This window comes from Vanacampus margaritifer, chromosome 8 (assembly GCF_051991255.1).
Source record: "Vanacampus margaritifer isolate UIUO_Vmar chromosome 8, RoL_Vmar_1.0, whole genome shotgun sequence".
In the NCBI taxonomy this organism is placed as follows: Eukaryota; Metazoa; Chordata; class Actinopteri; order Syngnathiformes; family Syngnathidae; genus Vanacampus; species Vanacampus margaritifer.
Window position 1 is genome coordinate 23,611,877 of NC_135439.1, and position 24,705 is coordinate 23,636,581.

At 37.2% G+C, this 24,705-nt stretch overlaps 1 protein-coding gene across 3 annotated transcripts in view; it reads right to left on the reverse strand.

Moving 5' to 3' along the window:
- The window catches only part of LOC144056163 (receptor-type tyrosine-protein phosphatase gamma-like), a 426,470-nt gene that overhangs the window by 51,716 nt on the left and 350,049 nt on the right, over positions 1 to 24,705 (reverse strand). For all 3 annotated transcript variants that reach the window (XM_077572672.1, XM_077572671.1, XM_077572673.1), the window contains exons 10-13: positions 14,008 to 14,116; positions 13,624 to 13,673; positions 12,761 to 13,499; positions 6,766 to 6,898 (exon numbers count right to left, since the gene is read on the reverse strand). In XM_077572672.1, coding sequence (XP_077428798.1) covers positions 6,766 to 6,898; positions 12,761 to 13,499; positions 13,624 to 13,673; positions 14,008 to 14,116 — 1,031 coding nt within the window. The remainder of the gene's footprint in view (positions 1 to 6,765; positions 6,899 to 12,760; positions 13,500 to 13,623; positions 13,674 to 14,007; positions 14,117 to 24,705) is intronic.

A 24,705-nucleotide genomic window follows, 5' to 3' on the forward strand; every position in this document is an offset into this window, starting at 1 on the left:
CACACCCCATAGTTACTAACTCCAATTATGGTAAATACGGTATTAGTGTGTGTTACCTCTTAAATGGTGAATAAAATCTAACATTGTCACACAAAGTTTTCCCTAAAATAGCAAAATTTCCATACTTTCATAAAAAAAAATATATAATAATAATAATAATGACATTATATAGCAAGGGTTGGTAAAGTAAAGAAATCCAGAGCTTTGCTTAGCAATAGGATTAACTAGACTCGCCCCACCCCCCACTACCTGCTGCCAGGCTTGACTTAATGTCAGTATGTTGGTTTAAGATGGATGGTTGTGATGGTGATTATCTAGTAAGGTTAATGCTGGGGGGTATCGGATGTGTGTGTGTGTGGCGGAGGGGGGACAAAGTTTAATAACATAAACACAGAATTGTAGTATAGTATTGATTAAATGTTTGGCTATGATTTGATTTTGGTAATAAAAGACACACAATTGAAAGAATTCTTGATAGAAAGACTCCAGTACAATCACTTGCCGATTAAAAACATTTTGATACTGTCTTTGTACATCCAATTTTTTTGAAACCACTCAAAATGCTGACCTACTGTATGACTGTACTATTCAACAGTCAATCGCAAGGCTTAACACAAAAACAAGACAACCATTCCTCATGAGTGGATTTATCATTGAGTCAGCATAAATAATTGCCTATAGCATTGGGGTTTTCGGGGGCCCCCCAAACATCTTGTGAAAATTGTTAGTTTTCTTCAAATTAAAGTATTAAACCCCAATTCCAATGAAGTTGCTTGGTAATAAATAAATAAATAAATAAAATCCCCAAAATAATTATACATTTAAATAAATATTTTATTCAAATGTATTTTGAAGGGCATCAATTATACGTGGATTTTCGGGGGTTCAATTGTTATTTTTGTACCTCGGATTTGCTTCTCTGATGTCAGATTGGCAATGCAAATGATAATCTGTTCTTAGTTGTCCTACTTGGATAAATAAAGATTGAATAACCAAACAAAATTCACTGGACAAGGGGAACGTATAAAAACTGTTATAAAAACAGTTTCAGTAACAAGACTGAAAAAAATTAAAACACATTTAGGGATGCTCCGATCGATCAGCCACCGATCATGATTGTCCGATTTTCATGAAAAAGTACGGGATCGGAATATTTGATCAAAGCCTTTTATTCCCGATCAAAAATCTGATCATCCGCAGTTCATGCTATGCAGCCTGCCTGGCCTGAGAGACGAGACTCAGGGCAATTGCAAGAACTCTTCTTCCGTCCTCCTCCCCCCTCACTTCACACAGCATGCGGCTCGCAGCCCCGTACGCGCGCGGCAACAGAGAGATAAACATGTCGTTGGCTCGAGAGCAATGAATTCACACTGACTGCGGAGCGGTTTCTGTACAGCATCTGTACGGACTGCAATTCAGACTGAGTGTGTTTGCGAGAGCTGTACGTGTCGGGAAATCTGCACCCGTGAAACCACAAGATTCCCCGGGGTTCACGCTGGACAGTTGAGTTCACGCAATAACAACCATGTATATAGTGCGCTACTGGTAAACAATAATCATTCTTGCCTGTCGTCACATAGATATACTTTTTGGACATTATTTCTGGGACTTCTACCATGGGTAAATACGTTTTGTGTTTAAATAGTGTTGTTTTGTCATTTTTAATTTATTTTAAGCTCGTTTTTTGTCTTTTAAATGTCCGACTCATGTCGAAGCTATGTAGTTAGCTAGCTTCCGTCCTAAAAAACAAGTTCCCAAATGGTTTCATTTTGAAATATACCGCAGCTACTTTGATGCCGACGCCTGAGTTCCTGTTTTTTTCCAGATAATATAGCCAATGGCACTCACTGAACATAAATAAATTGGAAAAAAAATAAAGATAATTTGATCGGAATCGGTATCGGCTGATCTTACGCACAGATGATCAGTATCGGTATTGGCAGCATGAAACCCTGATCGGAGCATCCCTAGTATATTTACACTTTGATAAATTATGAAATATTCATTTGGTATAAAGTGAAAGTTTTAAATGTATTTACACTGAACAAAAATATAAATGGTGTTGCATTTATACTTTTTATTTTTAATTTACTTGTATTTTCGTTTCAATTGTTTGGGAGCTGGCCTCGAAGATCTAAAACTTTTTCTATATGGACGAAGGACCATTTCCCTCAAATATTGTTTACAAATCTGTCTAAATCTGTGGCATATCAAGATGCTGAATGGACAGCATGACTATTTCATTGGTGTGCCACAGAGGTGTGCCTTATCCTGGCCGCGATAAAAGGCCACTGTGGTATGACCGCCATTTGCCTCACGCAGTGCAATACATGCTCTTGGCATTGAGTTGATCAGATTGTTGTGATTGTTGCGTGAAGAGAGCACTTTTCCAACGTGCCAGACGCCATCCAATGTGAGCATTCGTCTACTCAAGTCACTTACTATGACAAAGTGCAGTCAGGTCAGGACCCAGTTGAGGACAACGAGCATGCAGATAACTTTCCCTGAGATGGTTTCTGACAGTTTGTGCAGAAATTATTTGGTTAAGCAAATCGATTTTTGCAGCAGCTGTCTGCATCTTGAACATGCTTAATGTGAAGGTCCTGGGTTACACATGGTTTGTGGGTATGAGGCCGGTTGGATGTACTGTACAGTCAAATTGTCTGAAAGGCCTTTGGGGGCGGCTTATGGTAGAGAAATGAACATTCAATTCACGGCAACTCCTCTGGTAGAAATTCCTACAGTCAGCATGCCAATTGCACACTCCCTCAAAACTTGTGACATATGTGGGTGGGTTGCATTGTGCTGTGTGATATAACTACACATTCCAGAGTGGCATTTTATTGTGGCCAGGCTAATGCACACCTGTGCTGTTTAATCAGCATCTTTATATGTCACACCTGGATGGGATGGATTATCTTAAAGGTAAAATGTTCACTAACATAAGTGGGGTTTCCATCCATCTATTTTTATTTGAATTCTCAAGAATTGTGAAAAAGAAACTGAATGGAAACGCCAGAAATTTGAAAAAAGGCCCAAAATTCGCAAAAAAGTTTTTACGCTTGGAGGTAGAGCTGGACAATATGGCCCAAAAATAAAATTGAGAGTTTTTTTCCAGTCATTCAGGACGATTATGATTTTATCCAATTTTAATCTAATGAAGCCAAGAAATGTTTATTTAAAAAGGTTTCATTTGGATTTAAAAATAATTCCTGTGAAATATGTTCAGACAACAATAATGTATACTAAATCAGTTTTAACATAAACTTAACATTCATAATTAGAAAAATTGCAACTCATAATAACATTTGGATGTAACACAACATAAGAACAACAGCTCTGAATAATCCAGTAGACAAAATTTGATTTAATAATTTAGCAAATTTGCAACGATTAATTGAATTAATTAGAATTATTGCCCAGCCCTACTTGGGAGGGGGTGGATTTTGAAGTGTATCGGAAAAAGTAAAATGCACATTTTGGCTATGTAAACAGCTTGCGAATAAGCAAATACAAGGCCGGATAAACATCGCACGTTTTGACTGGATACTACGTCACACCTACGTTTTTAGTCACAAAAAAATGGCGGATGATAAAGTAAGATATGTTTGGGGAGATAAACAAACACAATTCTTTTCAGAAATAAAAAAAACATTCATGCAATTTTGTGTCTTGTGGCAGAGAGACGCACTTATATAACAAATCGCGCGGCACAGTCACCTCTCACTATTCGCAAAAGAAGAACAGATTCAAACAGGCATAAGTTACATGTCAGTTTTGCGTATTTTCAAAAAATTTGCTTAAACATTTCCAAACATTTGGATGGAAAAGTTGACTATAGATTTAAACAGATTTGCTAACAAAATTTGGGGGGAAAGTCCTTTCGTGTATGTATTGAGTCTAGCTCATGAAAAATGGGAGCAAAAAAAAGTGTTTTGTTTTGTTCAGTGTATGAAGGTAAGGCAAATCCACAGTTATTGGTTGTCCTAAATTGAAATAATTAAATTGGATTAAAGTAATTTAGTGATACAATGAGTAAACTAAAGGAAATACAACTCTCCCACAGAAACAAATGGACTGAATTTATATAGTACTTTCTAAATCATATGCTGCTCAAAGCACTTTCCAATGTGTCACATTCATACATCAGTGGTCGGCTGCTCGTCACCAGTGTCAACCTTTGCGTTGCAATATTGAGCAATACTGTAACAGATTCGTTCATGAAGGTGTGCTTCTAGCCATATGATAAATCAATTAGGAAGATGTTATGTAAATCAATGGGATCCCACTGTTGTTGCGGGTTACTGTTGTATACACATCTTACAAATCCTGAGATTGTGATTTTTATTCCAGCAGCTACATTTGCTTTAATTGCTTGTTCTAAATACAATTTATATATCTTAGAAGATGCATTCTATTATTTGTTTATTGTTATATTTTATTTATTTTATTATTTGTAGATGTGGTTTACCTGAAACCACCTGAAATATATTTTTATACAATTAATTGCCCAACTTCCAAAAGGTAATGTACTGTTTCATGCAAGTCTGCAAATTAAGATGTTGCTTCAGCATTTGACAAGTATGACAATAATGCTTAATACATTATTTTTCAACTTGTTTTTTTATTTGTTAATAACATGGATAACTTATAGTTACAGCAATGCTGCAAATGAATGCTCAATCAGTGCATTATCAGGGAAAACTGAGGAAAGAAGACTTGAAGCCTAAAAATAAGCTTGAGGTCACACATTAAGCGTGAGTGAAATATAAGTTGATACATGACCTGTGCAGACAGCTGGATTGATTAGAATAGAAGCAAATCTGTTCCTTCGTACATGAGTGAGAGGCCTCGCTCAAATAGTGTGTGGACAGCTTCAAATACTGTCAGCATAGTAACATTCCAACATGTTGCTATTTTAATCGACAAGTTTAGCATGAATCTTTTTATCACGGTGTGGCAAGCAAGGTACAGCTTTCTTTTTGAGCTGCCTCATCGAGTTGGTGACAGACAAGCTCAGAAATACGTACTCGTGATGGGACTTAGGACTTTTTAAAGGAAGGAGCTCACTTAAAAGAGCTGTTCCCAAAGATGGGCACTTTTAGGATTTTTAGCATGATTTTAAAACATCAATGTTTTACATATAAAATCAACATTGGGACTAGTGATACATGGCAATTCATGTCATACTTCAAGTATATAAGTGGTGGGACAATAAATATGGTTTTCTATAACAGTGGTTCTCAACCTTTTTTCAGTGATGTACCCTCGTGAAATATTTTTTCAGCCAAGTACCCCCAAACCAACTCAAATCATTTCTGACTGAAAAAAAGAATACTTAAAACCAAGTGCTGTGCCATCATTGTCTGATTTATTAAACTTTGGAACTCTATTTGTATTTATGTGGTCTCTTGAACTATTAGGAAATAAAATATATAACTAAAAAAAGAAAGATTTAATTAAATGTAATTATAAATAAAGATTTATAAACAGTGTCCTCCTTTGGGATCATAGTAAAGCTCTGTTCTCAAAAAGAAACAACTGAATTTTAAATAAAGTTTTTAAGCAATGACAGGTGATTCTAGGTGGCATATGACAAGTTGGGCCAAACCATTCTGGTATGGGGGAGATGCTGGGTTTTTAGGATCCTGAAATTGAATAGCCTACTAAATAAAAAATTAATTTTATGAACGTATATTTTTCTGAAATATTTGCATATACTTTTAAAATATATTTTAAAATCTCACGTACCCCCTGGAGTGCCTTCACGTACCCCCAGGAGTACACGTACCTCCATTTGAGAACCACTGTTCTAGAAGAATAAACATTGAATAAACATCGTCTTGTCTTCTAATGAACTTAAAATATTTTATGTTTTAATGACATGGCTCTATAAAGACTCAATTCCCATCGTTCACAGTGAAGAGACATTCAAAAGACTCGTAAACGTACACAATTGCTGGGTTAATAATTCAAATCAAGTAAAACAGATAACCCAGCACTGGGTCCAAAAGGGACCTAGTCAATGCTGGATTATTTGTACCTAGCACAATGGGTTGAGGATTTGACCCATGTTTGGGCAAGATCTTGATCAAAGAGACAAAAACTACCCATACTGATCAGTTAAACCTGCCAAGAAATGGGTTACCAGGTTATCAGTCCAGCTGTGGTTAAAAATAAAACATTTTTTTATTAGCAATAATTTCCAAGGAGAAGTAACTTACCCCTCTTAGGGGTTGCCACAGTGAGTCGCTACCATTAGCACTTTTTTTTTTTTTTTTTACACTGGCTACACTTCCTAAATGTAATTCACCCACTTTTACTTAAACATGGGACCGGGAGTGGCTGAGAATTGGCGGCTTAAAGGGTCTTGCCCAACTGGATGATTCTATTTACCCTGACCAGGATTTGAACCCTGAACCATCCATATGCCACCAACATTTTTTAAGAATGTTACACTAAATTTATTTCAACTTCAGTACACCAAACCCCAAGATGGCGACCAATTTTAGCTCTACAGCCCGTCCAAATTCAATCATCAACCCAATCTGCTCAAAACCCTAGGGTTAGCAACTGTATTAGCAAAACAACCCAACATTTTTTGTGTGTGCAGATTCCGATTAAATTGTTCTCCTTTTGAACACTCACCAAATAAACAATGTGTAGGCTTACGAGTGCATCATCCAACAAGCAAACGTCCTTCGTTCCTCTCGGGTTTTGATATCACTAATATGAATGTATTTACCAAGTGTTGGAGTTACCTACCTCCAGTATGAGAGCACAGCAAGCAGCAGGCCAAGACAGAGGAAGAATAGAGCTGAGACCACCATCAAAGGTGTCATCCAGTGCACATGATCCAGGCGCAGTCTATTTCTCACTTGGTGGGTCCAGTTGGTCACTGAGGAACAACAAATAGATAAATAGGTTACTGTACTCTTGTACTCATAGAGTAGCAGAGTAGGATAGAGTAGAGTAGCTTAAAGTAGAGTAGAGCAGGATAGACTAGGATGGACTAGGGCTGTGTCCAAATGTCCCCTAACCCCATTCACTACTTAGCCTGCTATTTTACAAATTAAAAGTTATTATTGCTCATAGAGCCATGGAATCTACTACTTCAACCGAAATTCACCTGTCAGCCAAAGTTGCACATTTAGTCGGGACTCATAGAGCGCGATATTTACTTAAAATGGAGATCGCTAGTTTGAAAACAGCCCCTTATCTTCTATTGCCTGCTGTTTTGCCCAAGTTAATCAAATCGGCGACTTTGCCGGAATTCACAGCGCACGACTTATATCACTATGTAGTCAATGCTGTTTCTTCTCCTTACACCGGGGCTGATTCAAAAGCTTGTCGCTGGCTGAGTCTCTGGGACGAGATGCTACGCTCACACCGGGGGACAATATACCTTGTAATGCAAAGGTAAAACTTGTTCATCATGCTAACTGACTTATTATTACACAGTCCGCTGACTTATTTTTACACTTTGATGATGTTATGTTACTATGTGAGATCCAGAGTGAAAAACTCCAAGCACAAAGACGAAACCCCCCATTATTAAACAGTCAAATGCACTTAATAGTTTTGAAGAAGGTGCAATTTAAAACTAAGCTGTGTGTTCGTGCAGTTGGAGTGGACGCTAACTATCTGGCTCGTTAATGTGATTTGAAACACGCAATTCGACAACTCTGTCACAATCTTTGTTAGAGTATACGTTTACTAGTAAAATGTATGAACATTTATCTACTAATTACAACATTTATCTACCAATATCGCAAAAAATCCGTAAATCCGTGAATACTTTGTGGGCTGCCAGTCCTTTCTGTTGATTGCTGCTATCAATCGACATCTTTTGTCTTCATTAGTGGGTATGCAATAAAAATCAACAGTTGGTATACCCCTTTGTCTGTCTGTACAACCGACCACACAGCAAGATATGATCATTTTATAAGATAATCGATTAGATAAAGGACTTTACACTGTACGAGATTCAATGGTTACAATACAGGCAAGTGGCCTGCGTGGCCGTCCAGCGTCCCGTAGGGGGCGTTCCCATGAGGGCTGTGACGTCACGTACAAAAGGTCAATTCATACTATACACATTTGCCAACACACGCCACACCCAACTGTTCTCCACAATGTGCATAAACTAAGTCTTTATCCTCCCTTCTCAGCACATTCCTTAAGCAACATATTTTTTTACCTTCTTTTGAAATTATTGATGTTTGGAAATTATTTTAAATCCTCACTTTTACTGTTCCACTGCTTCACACCACAAATTGACAGACAAAAACGTTTCCTAGTTGTGCGTATATTTATCACTTTGAAATTGTATTGACCCCTTAAATCACAATTTCCATCCCTATTCCAAAATAAATTCTGGATCTTTTCTGGTAATTTGTTGGTTTAGCCTTGTACATGATTTGTGCTATTTGAAATAATACAATATCCATAAATTTTAGTAGATTTGATTTTACATAGATTTGATTTTACGTAGAGCAAATTTGTGTGTTCAATGTATCCTACATTATGGATGGTTCTTATGGCTCTTTTTTGTAGACGTGTCAATGATTGCAATGAATTCTTAGTTATTTCCCCAGACCTCAGCACAATATTGTAGATAGGGTAAAACAGTACAAAGTGTGGAGTGATTTAGAATATATCATATCCCTAGCTTTATTAATGATGGCAATATTTTTTTGCTATTTTAGATTGGACATGCACAATATGCTACTTCCAGTTAATTTTTTTCATCAATTATAACTCAGATAAATTTAATTTCCTGCACCCTTTCAATTGCATTGCAAATGCATGTTCTTTGCTGTCTCTTGCATCTGTTATTGTTTCAGTTGATTCTAATATTGCATGTGCAGCTGATCTATTACCCCTAAAACTATATCGACATTCTGGTAGTAAATTGTACTTTACTAAAAAATAAATCTAACCTTTTGTTGAACATTTTTTCTAGTATTTTGGAGAATTGCGGAAGTAGTGAAATGGGTCTATAATTTGCAAAATTATATTTGCTGCCAGTTTTGTACAATGGAATTACTTAAATTTTTTTAATTTGTTTGGAAATGTACCGGTCTTAAATGATAAATTACATGTATATGTTAATGTTTCAGAAATCTCATTGATTACCAATTTAAGCAATGTCATATCAATGTTGTTGTTTTCAGTTGATGTTTTGTTTTGACATTTTGTAATCATTTCCAGAATCTATTCCTCTTCCACATCATTGAAGAACATTGAGTGTGGATTCCTTTCCACCAATGCACCTACAAATTGTTGTGAGCCTAGATCTGGAATTTTTTTTTTTGCCAGATCAGAGCCAACATTTACAAAAAAATTAATTGAAGCTATTTGCTACCTCCTCCATATTGACATTTTCAGTGTTATCTACTAAAAAATATTTGGGTAAACTATCATGCTTAATACCATCTCTTATAATGCAATTTAATATTCTCCAAATTCCTTTAATATTATTTTTATTATCATCTAATTTCTTTTGATAGTATTCCTTTTTACTAATCCTCATAATGTGGATTCTATAACCCCCGTTGGTCATTGTTTTCTATGTTTCTTGAATGGGTTGCGACTTTTCCATATAGTTGCACCTTGTGGTACAATGACACTAAAGCTTCTGATTCTTTCAATATGCTGCTATGCCTGGAGCCAGACGCCACATAAGACCAGGCCTACGCAGTATACTGTATGTTGTACTGCTTCACTTCATCCCTATGTTGACATTTTCTGCTTTAACATACATGCATACTTTAAATGGATAAAACCCCGTGCCTGCTTCAGTTCCCCTGTACTTCTGTTTGCTCTTATAACAACAAAAATTAAGGCATAAATATGTGAACATCTTTATGCAAACAAAAGCAGTGGTGTGCAGTGAGATGTTTTCACTGTCATTTATTTATCCAACACAAACCATGCAGGGAAATGTAGCTATAAATGGAGCAAGGCCTTTTCCCCTCCTACAACTGAATCAAGCCTCCCAGCCATTTCTCCTCTCCCCATGTGTGAAAGTAGGCCAACACGAAGATCTGAGCAAGAAGGGAGGGAGATACAAAGATGTTGAGGGGGTGGTGAAGTATGAGAGAGGAGAGAGGGTGAAAAAAAGAGCATATGCAAAAAAAAAAAAAGAGGAGGGAAGGGAAGTAAAAAAAAAAACGCTGCTTCGTGAACATGATTGACAATAAAGAGGACTCGGAGGACATTTGAGATTCGGTAGAGAAGCAGGTTTGACAAAGAAGCTGAGATTCAACTTCATTATTCGGATCTGTTATTAGCATAGGCATCAGTGGCCTTTGTTAGTGTCCTTTGACCTTCAACTTGCTTCAACCCACCACTTTACTGGGTTTAAATTAACACTGCTCTATGTAGCAATTTGGCCAAAAATACCTTCATTGAGGAGCTTTAAGTATAAACAATTGTATGAAGGACAGGTGAAGGCAAAGTGAAGTAAATAGAATGTCACTAAAACTAGACAAAGTGCATTTTCTCCAGAAATTGTGTGGGAATACTAAACGCTGAATGTTAATAAAAGCTGAATGCTTGTGGAATCTTAGAAAGTAAATCAAAAGATAAGTTATGTGAAAATTACTAATTATTAATTGGAGTTGTATGATAAATGAAAAAAAAAGAATAGTTGAACTGCAACTATTCTAAGAAGGGATTCAAACCCTCACCTTCTGTTTACTGGTCAAAGCCATCTACTGATCCACAGCAGACTTGTGGTTGTCATTGAAAGGGTATAGAACAAATTCTTGTTGAATGCCAGAATGAATGTGGCCAGGGTGGAAGGCATATGCCTTCAAAAACAATGCTGTTCATTTACCATGTTAATTATTGTGAGTGTAGTTTGCAGTGGAAGATAACTTTATTGAAGTAAACTGAGAGCTATTTAAAATTTTTGTTTAACAAGACTCTTCCATGTAAACTGCTCCCGCAAAGGTTTCTTAATAATCAAATTGCATCTACAATTTCAGTTTACTGTCAAATTATGATGTTAGCTAGAAAATGCTACTGTTGACGATGGCGTTTAATATACCTCTCCACACAAGTGAAATTTGATCAAAACAATTTCCGCTCCCAGAAGTCGTGACTGCTACATATCCAGTTACCACTTTAAACAAAGTTGTGAAACAACTTTGTAGCTTTTGACCTTGTGTCCTGCCAGCTCAAATAGAATAAAATGTAGGCCACCGCGTAAGCATTGACAAAGAGAAGGAGGAAGCTATTTCCAGGCAATATCACAAAATTGCTTTTGTTCATAGTAATGTCTGGCCTTGTGCTTCTCTCAAAGCACTGAAATTGAATTGATTGTCCCTTGGTGTTTGCTTGGCTAATGCAGTGCACTGCTGAAAGTCTTTGCTGAGCGGAGGCACTTTACATTACTGCAATCCATCCTCACTTACAGTACCTGTTTCAGACCCTTGATGAGGAGCCCTCTATTATTTCTTACAATGCACGTAAACCATCCAATGCTGTTTTGTTACTAAACATATTTTTAATTTTTTTTATGCAACACAAAAAAAGTTAACTAACCTTAACAAAGCACTTCATGTTGTTCACTGTTTGTGTTGAAATTTTAAAAAGTTTATATTATCACTTCTGTTGTTGGACTAGACAGCATTATGTTTAAATACCAAATATGTTGTGTAGGGGGATGTTTGACGGTGTGGACATTTTTAATGCTTAGTTTTCATTGTCATTGAGTGACTTGACAAAAATCTATGCTGTTGTATACACTGTATGTATGGCTGGGTGTTCTGTTTGACTGTTTATTGATAATTGATGATAGTTTAATTTCTATCTGGGATTTATTTTTAGGGGGGGGGGGCTTTTTTTAAATTGCATTTATTTGTCAAAATAAACACTTCTTTTTAAAGGTGCAATACAAATAAAGAGGGCTGGGTATCAATGCTAATTTACTCAATCGATTAGATTTAGAGTCACAAGAGTTCAGTTGGATTCGATTTTTTCTGATTCGATTTGATTCACTCCAATTCAATTCAATATTGAATAATTATGTAACATAAATTCTTCGTAAATGTCAAGGACTTGATTAAAAACTCCATATACATTAAATTCCAAATAAAATTTTGCGAAGGCCATAACTGGTGAAATTATTTAGTGTATTAATGAAAGTAACAAGTGATAAAATCACACAAACACATCAGTAAGAATAAGTTGAAAATATTTTCAATTAAATTTAATAATTTTAAATGTAAAAAATAAATTAATATAAATTTTAAATATTTTGAATTGTCTTAAATTGCAATAATCAGGTATTTCATAAATGTCAATTTTCTTATGATTTATGGGGAAAAGATATATTAAAAAATAACGATTTATGGTTTTACAAATCGATAGGCTCGAAAAAGGAAACTTGATTCAATATCAATTATTCGATTTTCTAAACCCAACCCTACAAATAAAGTGTATTATTATGTTATTATTATAATATGGTGGGGGCATCAAAGGGGGAAATGTTGTTGTTATTCAAGGACCGTCACTGGTAGCAGCTTATTACATGTTGGTGTGGCTAACTACAACCATTTCATTTTCTCACATGGCGCCCTTGAGACTCTTATCTCCCACCCATGCGTTGCACAGTACTACAGAAAGCTGCAGTTGTTGTTTTGAATGGAATCATGTTGGATGAACCAACTAAAATTGGTAGATTGTGTAGATTCCATAGCAATTGCACTTTTTTCTTGTTATTGTGGGGTAGTGAAACATCATCACTCACCAGTATGGATGGAGACAGGGCGATGTTCCCAGGCCTCCACTGGTTGCAGGCTAAGCATTAAACGATACCCCTCAGGAACCAGGAATGTGGTTATAGTGGTATGGTTATGGACAAACAGACCAAGGTTGCAGACCACCCGCAGGTCGTCTACAGCAAGTGGCCAATAAGTTGGATCTGTTGCCAGCTCTTCTTTCTCTTTTGCAGTAGCGGCGGGTTTCATATTGATTTGACAGGCTGGATCATTCTCAGCCACACTGTCGTACATTCTCTCTTCCTCGACCACCTCTAACGAGCGCTTCTTGTGTGTCTTCTCATCTTTGTCTTCTTCCTCCTCATCCTCGTCTTCCGTTTCTCTTTCCTCTTCTTGAACTTTATCATTGTCACCGCCTTCACTCCCTGCCTCGCTGTTCTCTTTCTCTGAGGATTTTGTGATAACAGAAGTGCTGACATCATTGCTGGCCTTGGTTTGTTGATTGGGATGCGGTGTGAGATTGCGTGTTTGTGCTCTGCTCGGCCAAACTGAGCTAGAAAGAGAGGAAATAACTCCTCCACTGAAGCCAAGTCCGGCTAGTAAAGTGCTGGTCACCACAGATGCCACGGTTGCCTGACTAGCACTGGAGGAAGGACCAATGCCTGTCGCCATGGAGACAAAGGAGAAGGGAATGCCTGAGGAGGTCCATGTCGATGAACCGGAGGAGATCGGGGCCATGTCAGCTGAAGAGGCTGGTGAAACAGTTGGCTGAGAAACATAAGAGAACCGAAGAATGTGCTTGAGGATTCATTATTATCTACATAATCATGGAATCTGTTTTTGTTCTGATGATCCAAACAGACACACCATCCTTCACCCCTGCATTCCTTACCATTCCGGTTTTCACGATCCGTGTCCCCTCAAAGATCCTAGTGGTGTTTGCTAAAATCAAAAGGAATGAGCCATTGTTAAACAAAAGTACAACAACTAGATGTTATTTTACAATATCATTTCATTCAAAATCTAAAGTGCTGTAAGACATCAGTTTGGATTGTATACACAAGTCAGAAAATTACCTTCCCACTATTTTTATTTTTCCTTTTATACTGTTTGCAATATTCAACAAAGTTTAGTATGAATAATTTTGTGAGTTTGGTGTATTTGAATTTAGCCATTTAAGTAATTTTAAAAGTATCCAGTGATGCTATGTAATCAGTAATAATTCTCTTTTTAAGATAATTTTCACAAAGCTGGCAGTCGTGCGTGTGCGTGTTACCTCTGAAGAGCATGCTCTGACTGAAATCACTGCGCATGTCATTGGTGCAGACAGCCTGAACCCGAAACAGGTACAGCACATCCGGCGAGACGTGGGAGATGACAGCCTCCTATAAGATATAAACATATACCAATTGTTGATGGACGGGTAGTCTGGAACCCTTATTTCTACACTACCTGCAAGCCACCCATGCTAATAGCCAGTGATTACTCAGTCGAACACATTTTTTTGTTGGCTTAGATCTGACAGCTGTTTTTAACAAATTTGTGGGTGCAGAATCCAAAATTGATCTCAGTCACGTCAAATTTTTGAGCTATGGGGTCCTTGTTTCCTTAAAAAAAAAGGTGTATGTACGTCAATATTAACAAACTTTGAAAACTAAGAAAAAAATGAATAAAACAAAATAGAACTTATACAGATGGCTGATTTCATTATGTTATGGTTGGCTTGGATAAAAATGACCAGGCAATCCTAATTTCTTTGAGATGTGGATTTCATCTTCAAAAGACAGGACTTTAAGGATGACATGCTTAAGTGGATTTATGACTTTTCATTTCATGTATACATGTGTTGCACTCATCTGTCAAAGGATATAGGGATGACCTTACTCCTCGTTTCCAAGTCTTTTTGAACTAACATTCACTTAAGAAGTCCATGATGTTTTTCTAAAATCACAGTTTACATATATGTGCAATTCTGACGACCAGATGGCCACTATGCAATAAAATAATTATAGTAAGCTTTTCTCCTATTACAGCAATGTCAGCAGGCCCCATTTGTATGCTCCTCCTGTCTTTGTTCTCCACCCTCACTCAGCTCTCCCATCACTATAGAATCTACTTTGCCTTTTTCCTTTACTATCAAGAGAGCTGTGTGGTGGGTGTTGGAGGGAGAAAGGGGGGGGCTTTGGGGAGAGCATTTACAAGTCAAGCAAGTCCCTGATATGCCCCCCCGCCCCAAAAAAAAAAAAAGAATATAGTCTCTTGAGGTAATGATGCGAGGGTGAAACACCACATTTGCCAATCCTTCATCACAGTTTCTTTCTGAAAAGCTAGGGGGCACTCTGATCTCTTTTTTCGCATCCTTCGCACAGTTTTCCCATAAAGCCATTGGCCCAAGGTCATGCTTTTTGCACAGACTGGCAGTGTTGTATCGCCTCCAGCTTACCATTAGTATTCTGTAAGTTGACCAGCAGACTACAATGTTCAGGAATGAAGCACCCAGTCTCCTCCACCACCTTCTCTTATAGCTTTTTTTGTCTCTTGATAACATTTTTCATGTAATAATGGAGCATCCTTTTTAGTGTAAGTGTAATTCAAATAATGAATGAAGCTTCTCAGCTATTTAATTGTAATGTTTTCCCTCTTAATTCCATTATCATTATTATTAGTATTATTATTTGTAACCCCGATTGTCATGGCAAGTTTGCTCTAAATTATTTATTTGGTTGTTACTAACATAACTATGAGATTCATTTTTCAAAAATCCTTTCCAGTTCAATACATTTTGTAGCGTTCCCAAAGAAACAACATGCAATCGGGAGAGTCACACTCCCCCACCCCGTGCTCTCGTCATTCACCAGACACATTCAAGAGTTTTGATCGTCCCTTTAGGAACGCTACGGAGGCTTACCTTGCTTTTTTTATAGGCGTTTCACATTGCTCGGCAGAGAGCCAGCCACCATTCTAAGAGACTACGCAATGAATGTGTTGAGACATTAATAACAATGGCGGCGTACGTTCAAATAAAGTTTCGACAAAATGTATTAAACAGGAAATGATTTTTGAAAAATGAATCTCATAGTTATGTTAGTAACAACCAAATAAATAACATAGAGAAAACTTGTCATGACAGTCGGGGTTCCTTTTAAACTTGTGTAATGCTTAGATTGACAATAGAATTAATTCAGTAACAACAAAAAGGTAAATTGTAATTTCTAACACAAGTAGGAGAATGTTGACTGAGGTTTATTAACTCCGCCTATTCTCAAGTATAGGAGAGATGTGTCTCTGTGAGTTTGAGCCACACTACCAGTGTACTGTACAGTAACCAGCAACTATAACAAAAATAATATTTATGACGTAACACACAAGGACAGAGTCTTTATGTAATATAAGGGTAAGGGTAGAAGCAGTACAGAACAATAACAGCTGCACAAATGCGGATAGTCATCAAGCAAAATAAAGTGACCACTGACCAGTAGTGCAATAATTATGATAGTTGTTTAGATGATGCACAGAATCGTCACACAATTTAAAATGAAAAGTAGTGCAGTAATTATGATCCAACAACGATGATGAAAATACACATGATGAAATGAGTCCCTGGGCACTTTACGTACGTGACCAGCGGTGTGGAATAGTGATCAACAACACTTAAACATGTACAAATGTTTTTGTCTATTTAGAGAATGAAGCAACCCGTCTACTCTGCCACCTTCTCTTAAAGCTATTTTTGTCTCCTGATGAAAAAAATTGTCACGGAACTCATGTAGCCTCATGAAGATTTGGATCTAAATGGTTGTGTGCGTGTTATATAATATATACAATAGTTAATATCCTGGATCATTTGTTTAATGCATCACAGATTATTTAGTCTTCTGTATGAGTTCTAACTGCACCACATCAGACAGGATACAATAATATATATATATATATATATATTTTTTTTTTAATAAATTGTATAATAAAGTAATAATATAATAAAGTAGCGTCATTGTGACAACTTAACATTGACCTTGCAGAATTTGCTCATCAGAAGATTATCTTTGGGTACTCCAGACTCTGCTCACATTTTCAAAAACATGCTAGGTTAATAAGGGAACTCTTAACTGCTCATGGATCTAAACATGAATGTGAATGGTTGGTTATCCTTATGTACCATGAGATTGATTGGCGATCAGTTGTGTGGTATAAATGGATGGATGGATGCCTGTCTGTTGGGTTAAATACCATTGGATGCCACAGGACAACATCCAAAGTTGCAACCCTTTGCTCTCCTGACCTGAAGAAGGCAACCACATACCAAAACACATTCCATTGAGCTCATTCAGGATGCCCGTGCAGCCTGCAGAGGGCGAGCACACATATACACAGATGCTGGAACTTGGAAACTCAGAAAGTGCAATAAGAAGGACCACATTCACCTGGTCACCCTCCGGAAAGCACATGGCATTGAAATGTTTGCAAGTAGCTCAGCTAGCCCTATCACCTGCTCCTGCAATCAAGGCATTATCAACCACAACTCTTGATGAATTGCAAGATGCAACTGGTAGAAAAAGGTAGTGATGGAGAAACCGAAGCTTTCTGAAGCAGTGAATCAATATGAAGCGATGTGTCTAAATGGTTCAGTGTTATGAAGCATTTGCCACAATCAGTGTGGTGAGTCATGACACTGCTTCACCACTGCTTTCTGTACCGCTGACGCAATTGTGTTGAAATGGTTCAGTGCTTCGAGGCATTTGACACAATTCAATGTGGTGACATGTGCTGGACACAAATATATTTCCTTTACATTCAGCAAAAGGGCAAAATATCATTAAGAAATAAGACACTCTTGTGTCAGTTTTAAATGAAAAAGTGAAATGCTTGTGCGTCTGCTTCGAGCGTAACATCATGAGGAAAGGGCTTTGAGTTTGAATAGTTGGGTTTCCATCCACCCATTTTCATTAGAATTTTCAAGAAATGCAAAGATAAAACTGACTGGAAACACCAAAAATTCACAAAAGAGCCCCAAATTTGCAAAAAAACGTTTTTACGCTTACAGGGGATGGATTTTGAATCGTATCGAAAAAAGGAAAATGTGAATTGTGGCTATGGAAACAGGTTTTGCAAATAACCGCTGGCAAGACCGGATACACGTCGCACGTTTTGACCGGATATTACGTCACAGAAATCTTTTGGGAATTAATTACAGAAGTGAATATTAATGTTTTTTTAGATGGAAAATGGCAAAGAAACGCTACGGTTGATCAAGAATTACAAAAGAAAACTCATACGACATCGCACGGTGCAGTCGCTTCCTAGTCTTCTTCTTCTTTTAAATTATTGGTGGATCACATTTCTATGGTTTATATCGCCACCTACAGCGGCGAGTCCCCTCTCAATATTCGCAAAAGAAGAACGGATGGAAATGGGCATAAGTCGCATGTCCATTTTGCGCATTTTCAGAATATTCGCCTAAAAATTCGAAACAATTGGATGAAAACCTGACTAATGATGTGATCCTGTTGACTTTGATTTCAAAATGCAATAATAATCATTTTGAGTTTGCTGGTTTAAATTGATGTAATTGATTTGTTTGAACTAAACTCGATACTGAAGTAAATTCTAAGTAGTCAAATTATTCTATTGTTCAAGATGCTAATTTATGCTGAACGATCGTTTTGTATTAGTAAACATTTGTGTTGTCATTTATCCTTTACAACTTGTAAATCAAATACATTGTGTAGTAATGTTTGTTCTTTATTAGCTCTTTGACAAAATATACTTTATACTTTATTTTCATATACCTTTACTGTTTACTTCAGCGGTTATCAACCTTTTCTGACTTGTTTCAACCTGTTCCAACTTGTCCTATTCAACTGTTCCACTATTCCATCTTCAAGAAAATAAATAACCAGAGAACAAGAAGAATTGAGTTGTCCTTTGTGTTCAACGATTCATCAGTTTTTGAAGTTTGGGCAGAGTTGTGGTCAAGGAAAACACATAAGTTGACACTATCAGAACAGTAATTGGCAATGACACAACACAACAGGAATATAGCCTGGAAGTCTGGTCAACTGCCCTATCAGTTGCATTTCTGAGGCGGGGCAAACCTGAGCTAACAGACAGTGGACAAAACTGAGCGAAGAGCGGACGTGATGTCAGAAAAGCGACTCGTTGAAGTCTTTATTTATTTATTTTGCGGAGAGTAAACATCCAACATGGTTACTAGCCGAAGAGAGACAGTTGTGAATGACGTCGTTGTGGCGGGAAAAACGTAATGACTGAAGAGTGACGTTGCCACGCAAATAGACAAACCGGAGAAAGTTAACCGAAGAAATTTGCACAGCCATGGGTAAAAAACATGTCTTAGTAAGTGTTTTTGAATTTGGCACCTTATATCATGAAATATTATTGCATACATTTTTTAAATATGGTTTACAAGGTGTTGCACATCAATGGGTTGCCAGTTACTTAAAAAAATAGAAAACAATATGTTGAATTCAATAGTAGGCAATCAAAACACAATTATTATGTAAATGGTGTGGTTCCCCAGAGATCAATTCTGGCGCCAGTACTTTTTCTTCTTTATGTGAATGATATTACAACCATTGTTAAAATGTATTTTGTTTGCAGATGACACCACTTTGTTTTATGCCGGGAATATATATATATATATATATATATATAATGTATTACAAGTAATAGAGAATCAGTTCAAGAATATTATGAAGTGGTTCAATGGTAACAGACTGTAAATATAAATATATAAATATAAATATTAGTAAAACCAGATTTATGATTTTCAGTTGTAGAAATATGGATGTCGAAGCAACACTGACTGTTCAAGGCATAGAAATAGAAGTCACTCAGGAGTCAGTCTTTGGAACAATCTGAATTGTAAAACTAAATATTCTCAGTCTCTTTGTATTTAAAAAAAAGCATAAAAAAGCACTATTACTGCAAAAATATATACAGCACAAGGACACACAGTTTAATTATTATGAATTATTTTGTTGTAACACTGAAAGCGTCTTGACCACTCGTCATTAAATTTGTGTTGTTTTTTGTGTGTTTTTTTTAGTTGATCAGGGGCAGACGAAAAAAGTTTTACTTCTTTCTGTCCCCCTTCATTTCTTTTAATTTACTTTGAATTTGAATAGTGCTTTATATTGTATCTTTTCTTAAAAAATGAAATAAATAAATACATTGATTGAAAAATAAATAAAGCAGAATCTCTTCATTTGAGTTTAACCCTATACAGGAGAATCATCCTCTTGCATCCTCTAACTCCTGCTATCTGTGTTTGCTAACCACATCCATGAATCTCCTCTTTGTCTTCCTCTTTGCCTCCTACTGGGTGGCTCGATTCCCAGCATCCTTTTACTGATTTAGCCACTGTCCCTCTAATGCACATGAGCAAAACATCTCAATCTGGCCTCTCTACCTTTGTTTACAAACCTTCCAGTCTGTGTTGTGCCTTAAATGAGCTAATTCCTGATCCTGGCTATTTTTGTCAATCTCAAATGAGAATCTAGGCATCTTGAATTCTACCCCCTCTAACTCTGTCTCGAGTTGTTTGTCCAATGCTTACTTCCACGTCTCGAGGTTCTCTTCCAATTGCTCCCTATTTTCTCCACAGATTACAATGTCATTTGCAAACATAATCTGTCAACCTGTCCATCAGCGGAGCAAACAAGGAAACATTCAGAGCTGATCCTTGATGCAATTCAACCTGTCCTACACCATCAAGTCTTCTGTCCTCACCATCGTCTTAACCTTTCCCATACATGGCTTGCACCAGTTCATGTTTTTCTGCCTTGGGAAAAAAAAAAAAACTGCACCAAAAAACTAGCCACCAGAGGGTGCTAGAAGTATACAAATGGAAATCAACCTGACTTTTTAACAGACGTGCTGCTTTTAATATCGTGACCTGACGACAACGACAATATAATGGCAGTTTTAAGATCGCAATATCACAATATTGCCGTTATCGTTACATCCCTACTATCTATGTGCTATTTCGAAATCCGCAAAGACCAGATGCAGCGCGTTCTGACCTCCCCTGTACTTATTCATCATAATTCTCAAGGTAAATATGGCATCTTTGGTGCTCTTTTATGAGCATGAAATCAAACTATTCACAAATCTCCACTTCTTGTCACAACCTGGCCTACTCTTTCCCAAGTGTTCATTGCATGTCTCATCAATTTACAGTAATTCCACTTTTGTTGCTACAATTTGGCACTTTGCTACCGTTTCCTGTAGAAATAAATAAAAAAGAAATGTCACAAGAACACAATTTCTTCACTCTACACATTCAAATTCTCTATGATCTTGCTGACTAATCTTGTAAAAAAAAAAAAAAAAAAAAAAAAAAAAACAACATCAACCATAGGTACTTCCATACTTTTAAATACAGGGTTCTTACAGAAATCACCAAGTACAATTTTTGACTTTTTTAAATTTATTTTTATTTTTAGACTTTTTTAGACCATTAGGAGAACATTTTTAGACCAACTTCAAGTCATAGCAAGCTGGTGCTTTCTGGGTTTTGCGTGTGACACGTGGGCCTTCACACCCAAAGTCCCCAACTTTTATTGTTTTTTTTTTTGCGTACTTTGCAACGAGCCGAGTGCTTATCGCCTACTACCTTTTCCAACCAGCTGGAAAACTTGGTACTTTCAAGGCAATTCTTGTTAAACTGAAATTTACCCATTTTAGAGAAACACGTCCACAATATTCTCATTAACTGCTTAAACTCAGTGGAAACGAAAACTTGAAAGGTATGGTACGCGGTAGTGGACACACTGAGCCACCTAATTATAATGCTACATTCACACCAAAAGTGAAGGGAGCGTTTGGCCTCGCTTTACTCACTAGCGTTTTATTGCCGGAGTGTACACGGGCACTTCATTTGCGCACAACGGAGAGAGGCGCTTTACTTTGCTTCACTTTTCACAGCCACTTCCACTACTGCAAAACTCCTCACAGAAAAAAAAAAAATTTCAACATTGCATTCAAGTGGCCGACACTGTGCTATAATGTTGTAGCTAATCCACGGTTCTATGTTAAGCCTTTTCAGGTGGGGGCCCTACCAGAACCAGCACTGGCCCTGTATATCGCTAGCCTTGGGCCAATAACTCACATCAGAATTTGGTCAATTTAAAATTTTTCAAATCAATACTATTCATCGTCCCCACGTGTGTATTTTTTAGTTATTTTTTATATTTATTTTACAAATGATTCACCAATCTGAAGTGTAGAAAATCGCTTTCTTTCTTTGATGATGCAATGTCAATGATTGAACAAACATTCCGTTTTTTGGATGACGTCAACACAGCACATCACCAAAACTCGTCACTTCATCATCGCAAGCCCGACACCAACTTGGCAAAACAAAAAACAAAACAAAAAAAGATAGCTGTAAGAATAAGAGAAACGATAATGCATGATAATGCATGAGAATAAATAATGCATGATTCCTAATAGGAGATAAAGTAATTCACAAGTAGTAATACATAACTCTAAAATATTGTATATTATAAATTAAATTGTTGATTTAATCACATTTATTTCTAGGGCCATTTATATTTTTACCGGTGTCCAGACACTATGTACAATACACAATAAAATTAATTTTTAAACATAAATACATAAATAAAATAAAAGTAAAATATCTAGTGGCCATAAAAGTCACATTCAAAATATGTGGGTGTACAAGTTTTTTTTTTTAAAGCAAGTGCAAATAATTAAAATTTAATATACAAAGTGGCTTAGGTAGCTCCCATTTAACTGGTTTCCACACAAACTGCAGTGTCTCCGTCTGAAGACTTGGTGCCACAAAGGGTCGCACCCACAAAATGACGTACTTCATAGACTGCTGAAGAAGAGCGCTGCAACGGGATAGCGTCATGTGCTAACTTCGAATCAAAGTTGTTAAAGGTGGATTCCAGGATCTTTTGTCGCTGCGTCTTCCGGGTGGATCATTTTAACAATTGTTTCTCGATCCCCTCAATCAATCTATTGTAACAATGTCATGCATGCTCATTAATAGCTGTGCATGCGCACTTCGAATGTTTGTAGCATGTAACCGCTGAGCTTCGGACCCAGACATTCATTGTTGTAGCTCCACCGATCGTACCTTATCTTTTTGAAAATGGCTGAGAGCCACAAGAGGACATCCGTCTATGAAGTGAGGCCGGCTGCAGCGACTTATGAAGATGACGATGAGCCCGCACGTTCCCGGCGTTTGATAGGTGTTTCTCCCGGACGAGCAGGAGAGCTGGTAAGATGGTCTTTCGCATGCACAGTTTTTAGGACATTAACGGACATTTGGCTTCTACTTTTTGTGAAGAACCTGGAATCCACCTTAAATAAAATGAATAAAGAAAAATACAAGACTAATTGCTGAGAATGCTGCAAGATCATCAAACTCAATGTTCGCAACAGGCACAGACAGCAACCCCCACCCGATTTAAAACTATTTGCGGCGATCAAAGGGTTTTATCTGCCATGATACGAATGCAACAAGCTAGATGCTATGCTAACCGCAACGTACTACCCACCCACCCGAACTACATTGACTACAATACAAACGCACCCCCTCAAAACCACCCCTTTGCTTTTAGTGTGGACGTTTCCCGCAAGCAGACAGGAGAAACGACACTATTCATTTTTCTACAGACAGTTCTCGGAATGGACGGAGATGATATAAGAATTTAAGATTTGGGTAAAATAAATTTTAGTCCTGGAATGAAAATTTGGGTGTTTTTTTTTTTTTTAAAGGTATTTAACTCTTTGACTGCCAGCCGTTTTCAGAAAAGGGATGCTGTGGGTGCCAGCTGATTTAAGCATTTTGACTGATCTTTCAAGGTCCACAGAAAATTTTGTGTTTGGACTATGGAAACACACATACTACCAAATGAAAGATTGAACTATCATCTTTCATCAGAAAAAAAAAGTTTGTTTCTACCTGAAGGGAAAAAAACCATGGTTTGATATGTCCTCATGAAACCTCTTATATAAGGATATGTTGTTGTCCTGAACTGTTGTACAAATCCAGGTGCCCAACAATTTATAAATAAAGGGCGGGATCAGCCTGTGAACTCTTCCTTGTTTATACTACAGCCTTCCCTGCTTTGCAAAACATGTTTTCGAAAGTGTCTGAGAAAGGGCTTTGCTAGCCCGGTTTCCCACGCTAATGAATAAAAGACGGAGCGGCACGCGGTCCCGACAGAGTCAGCTGCGGAACACGTACGATTGCCCAGCCGTTTTGCAGCTCGTTCTACCCGGACCGTAGGCTCTCCGGTTTAGTATCAAGGTAAGCGCTGATGATCATCATATTATGCTGCTTAACGTTGTAGTGTATTGATTGCTGTTTGCGGGGAATAAAATGTACAATAATTCTAGCAAAGCAAGTTGTGATTATTGCTGTTTGCGGGGAATAAAAGGTACAATCATTCTAGCAAAGCAAGTTGTGAGTATTTCTGTTTGCGGGGAATAAAAGGTAAATTCTAGCAAATCGAGTTGTGAGTATTTCTGTTTGCGGGGAATAAAAGGTAAATTCTAGCAAATCGAGTTGTGACTGTTGCTGTTTGCGGGGAATGAAAGGGATAATCATTCTAGCATAGCGCAGGTGTTGATTACTGTTTGCGGGGGATAAAACGTACGATTATCCGAGCACAGTATAAATGTTGATTGCTGTTTGCGGGGAATAAAAGACACGGTTATTCTAGCAAAGCATATCAAGTCTCTGTGTATTCATTGTTGCCGCCGACCACTCACGATCCTGCATAAAAATATAAAGGTGAAGTAGTGTTTTCCACAAAACACTACCTTATTCCGTTTTTCAGTAATCAACAATAGAAAATGGTTAGTTTCACCCAAATACTCAGTTTTGGACCAAAATACGGAGAAATCAAGCTTTTTGTGAAACGATATTATTTCATGCACTCTAGTGAATTTGACACCTTTTTTTTCCATGAATGATGCC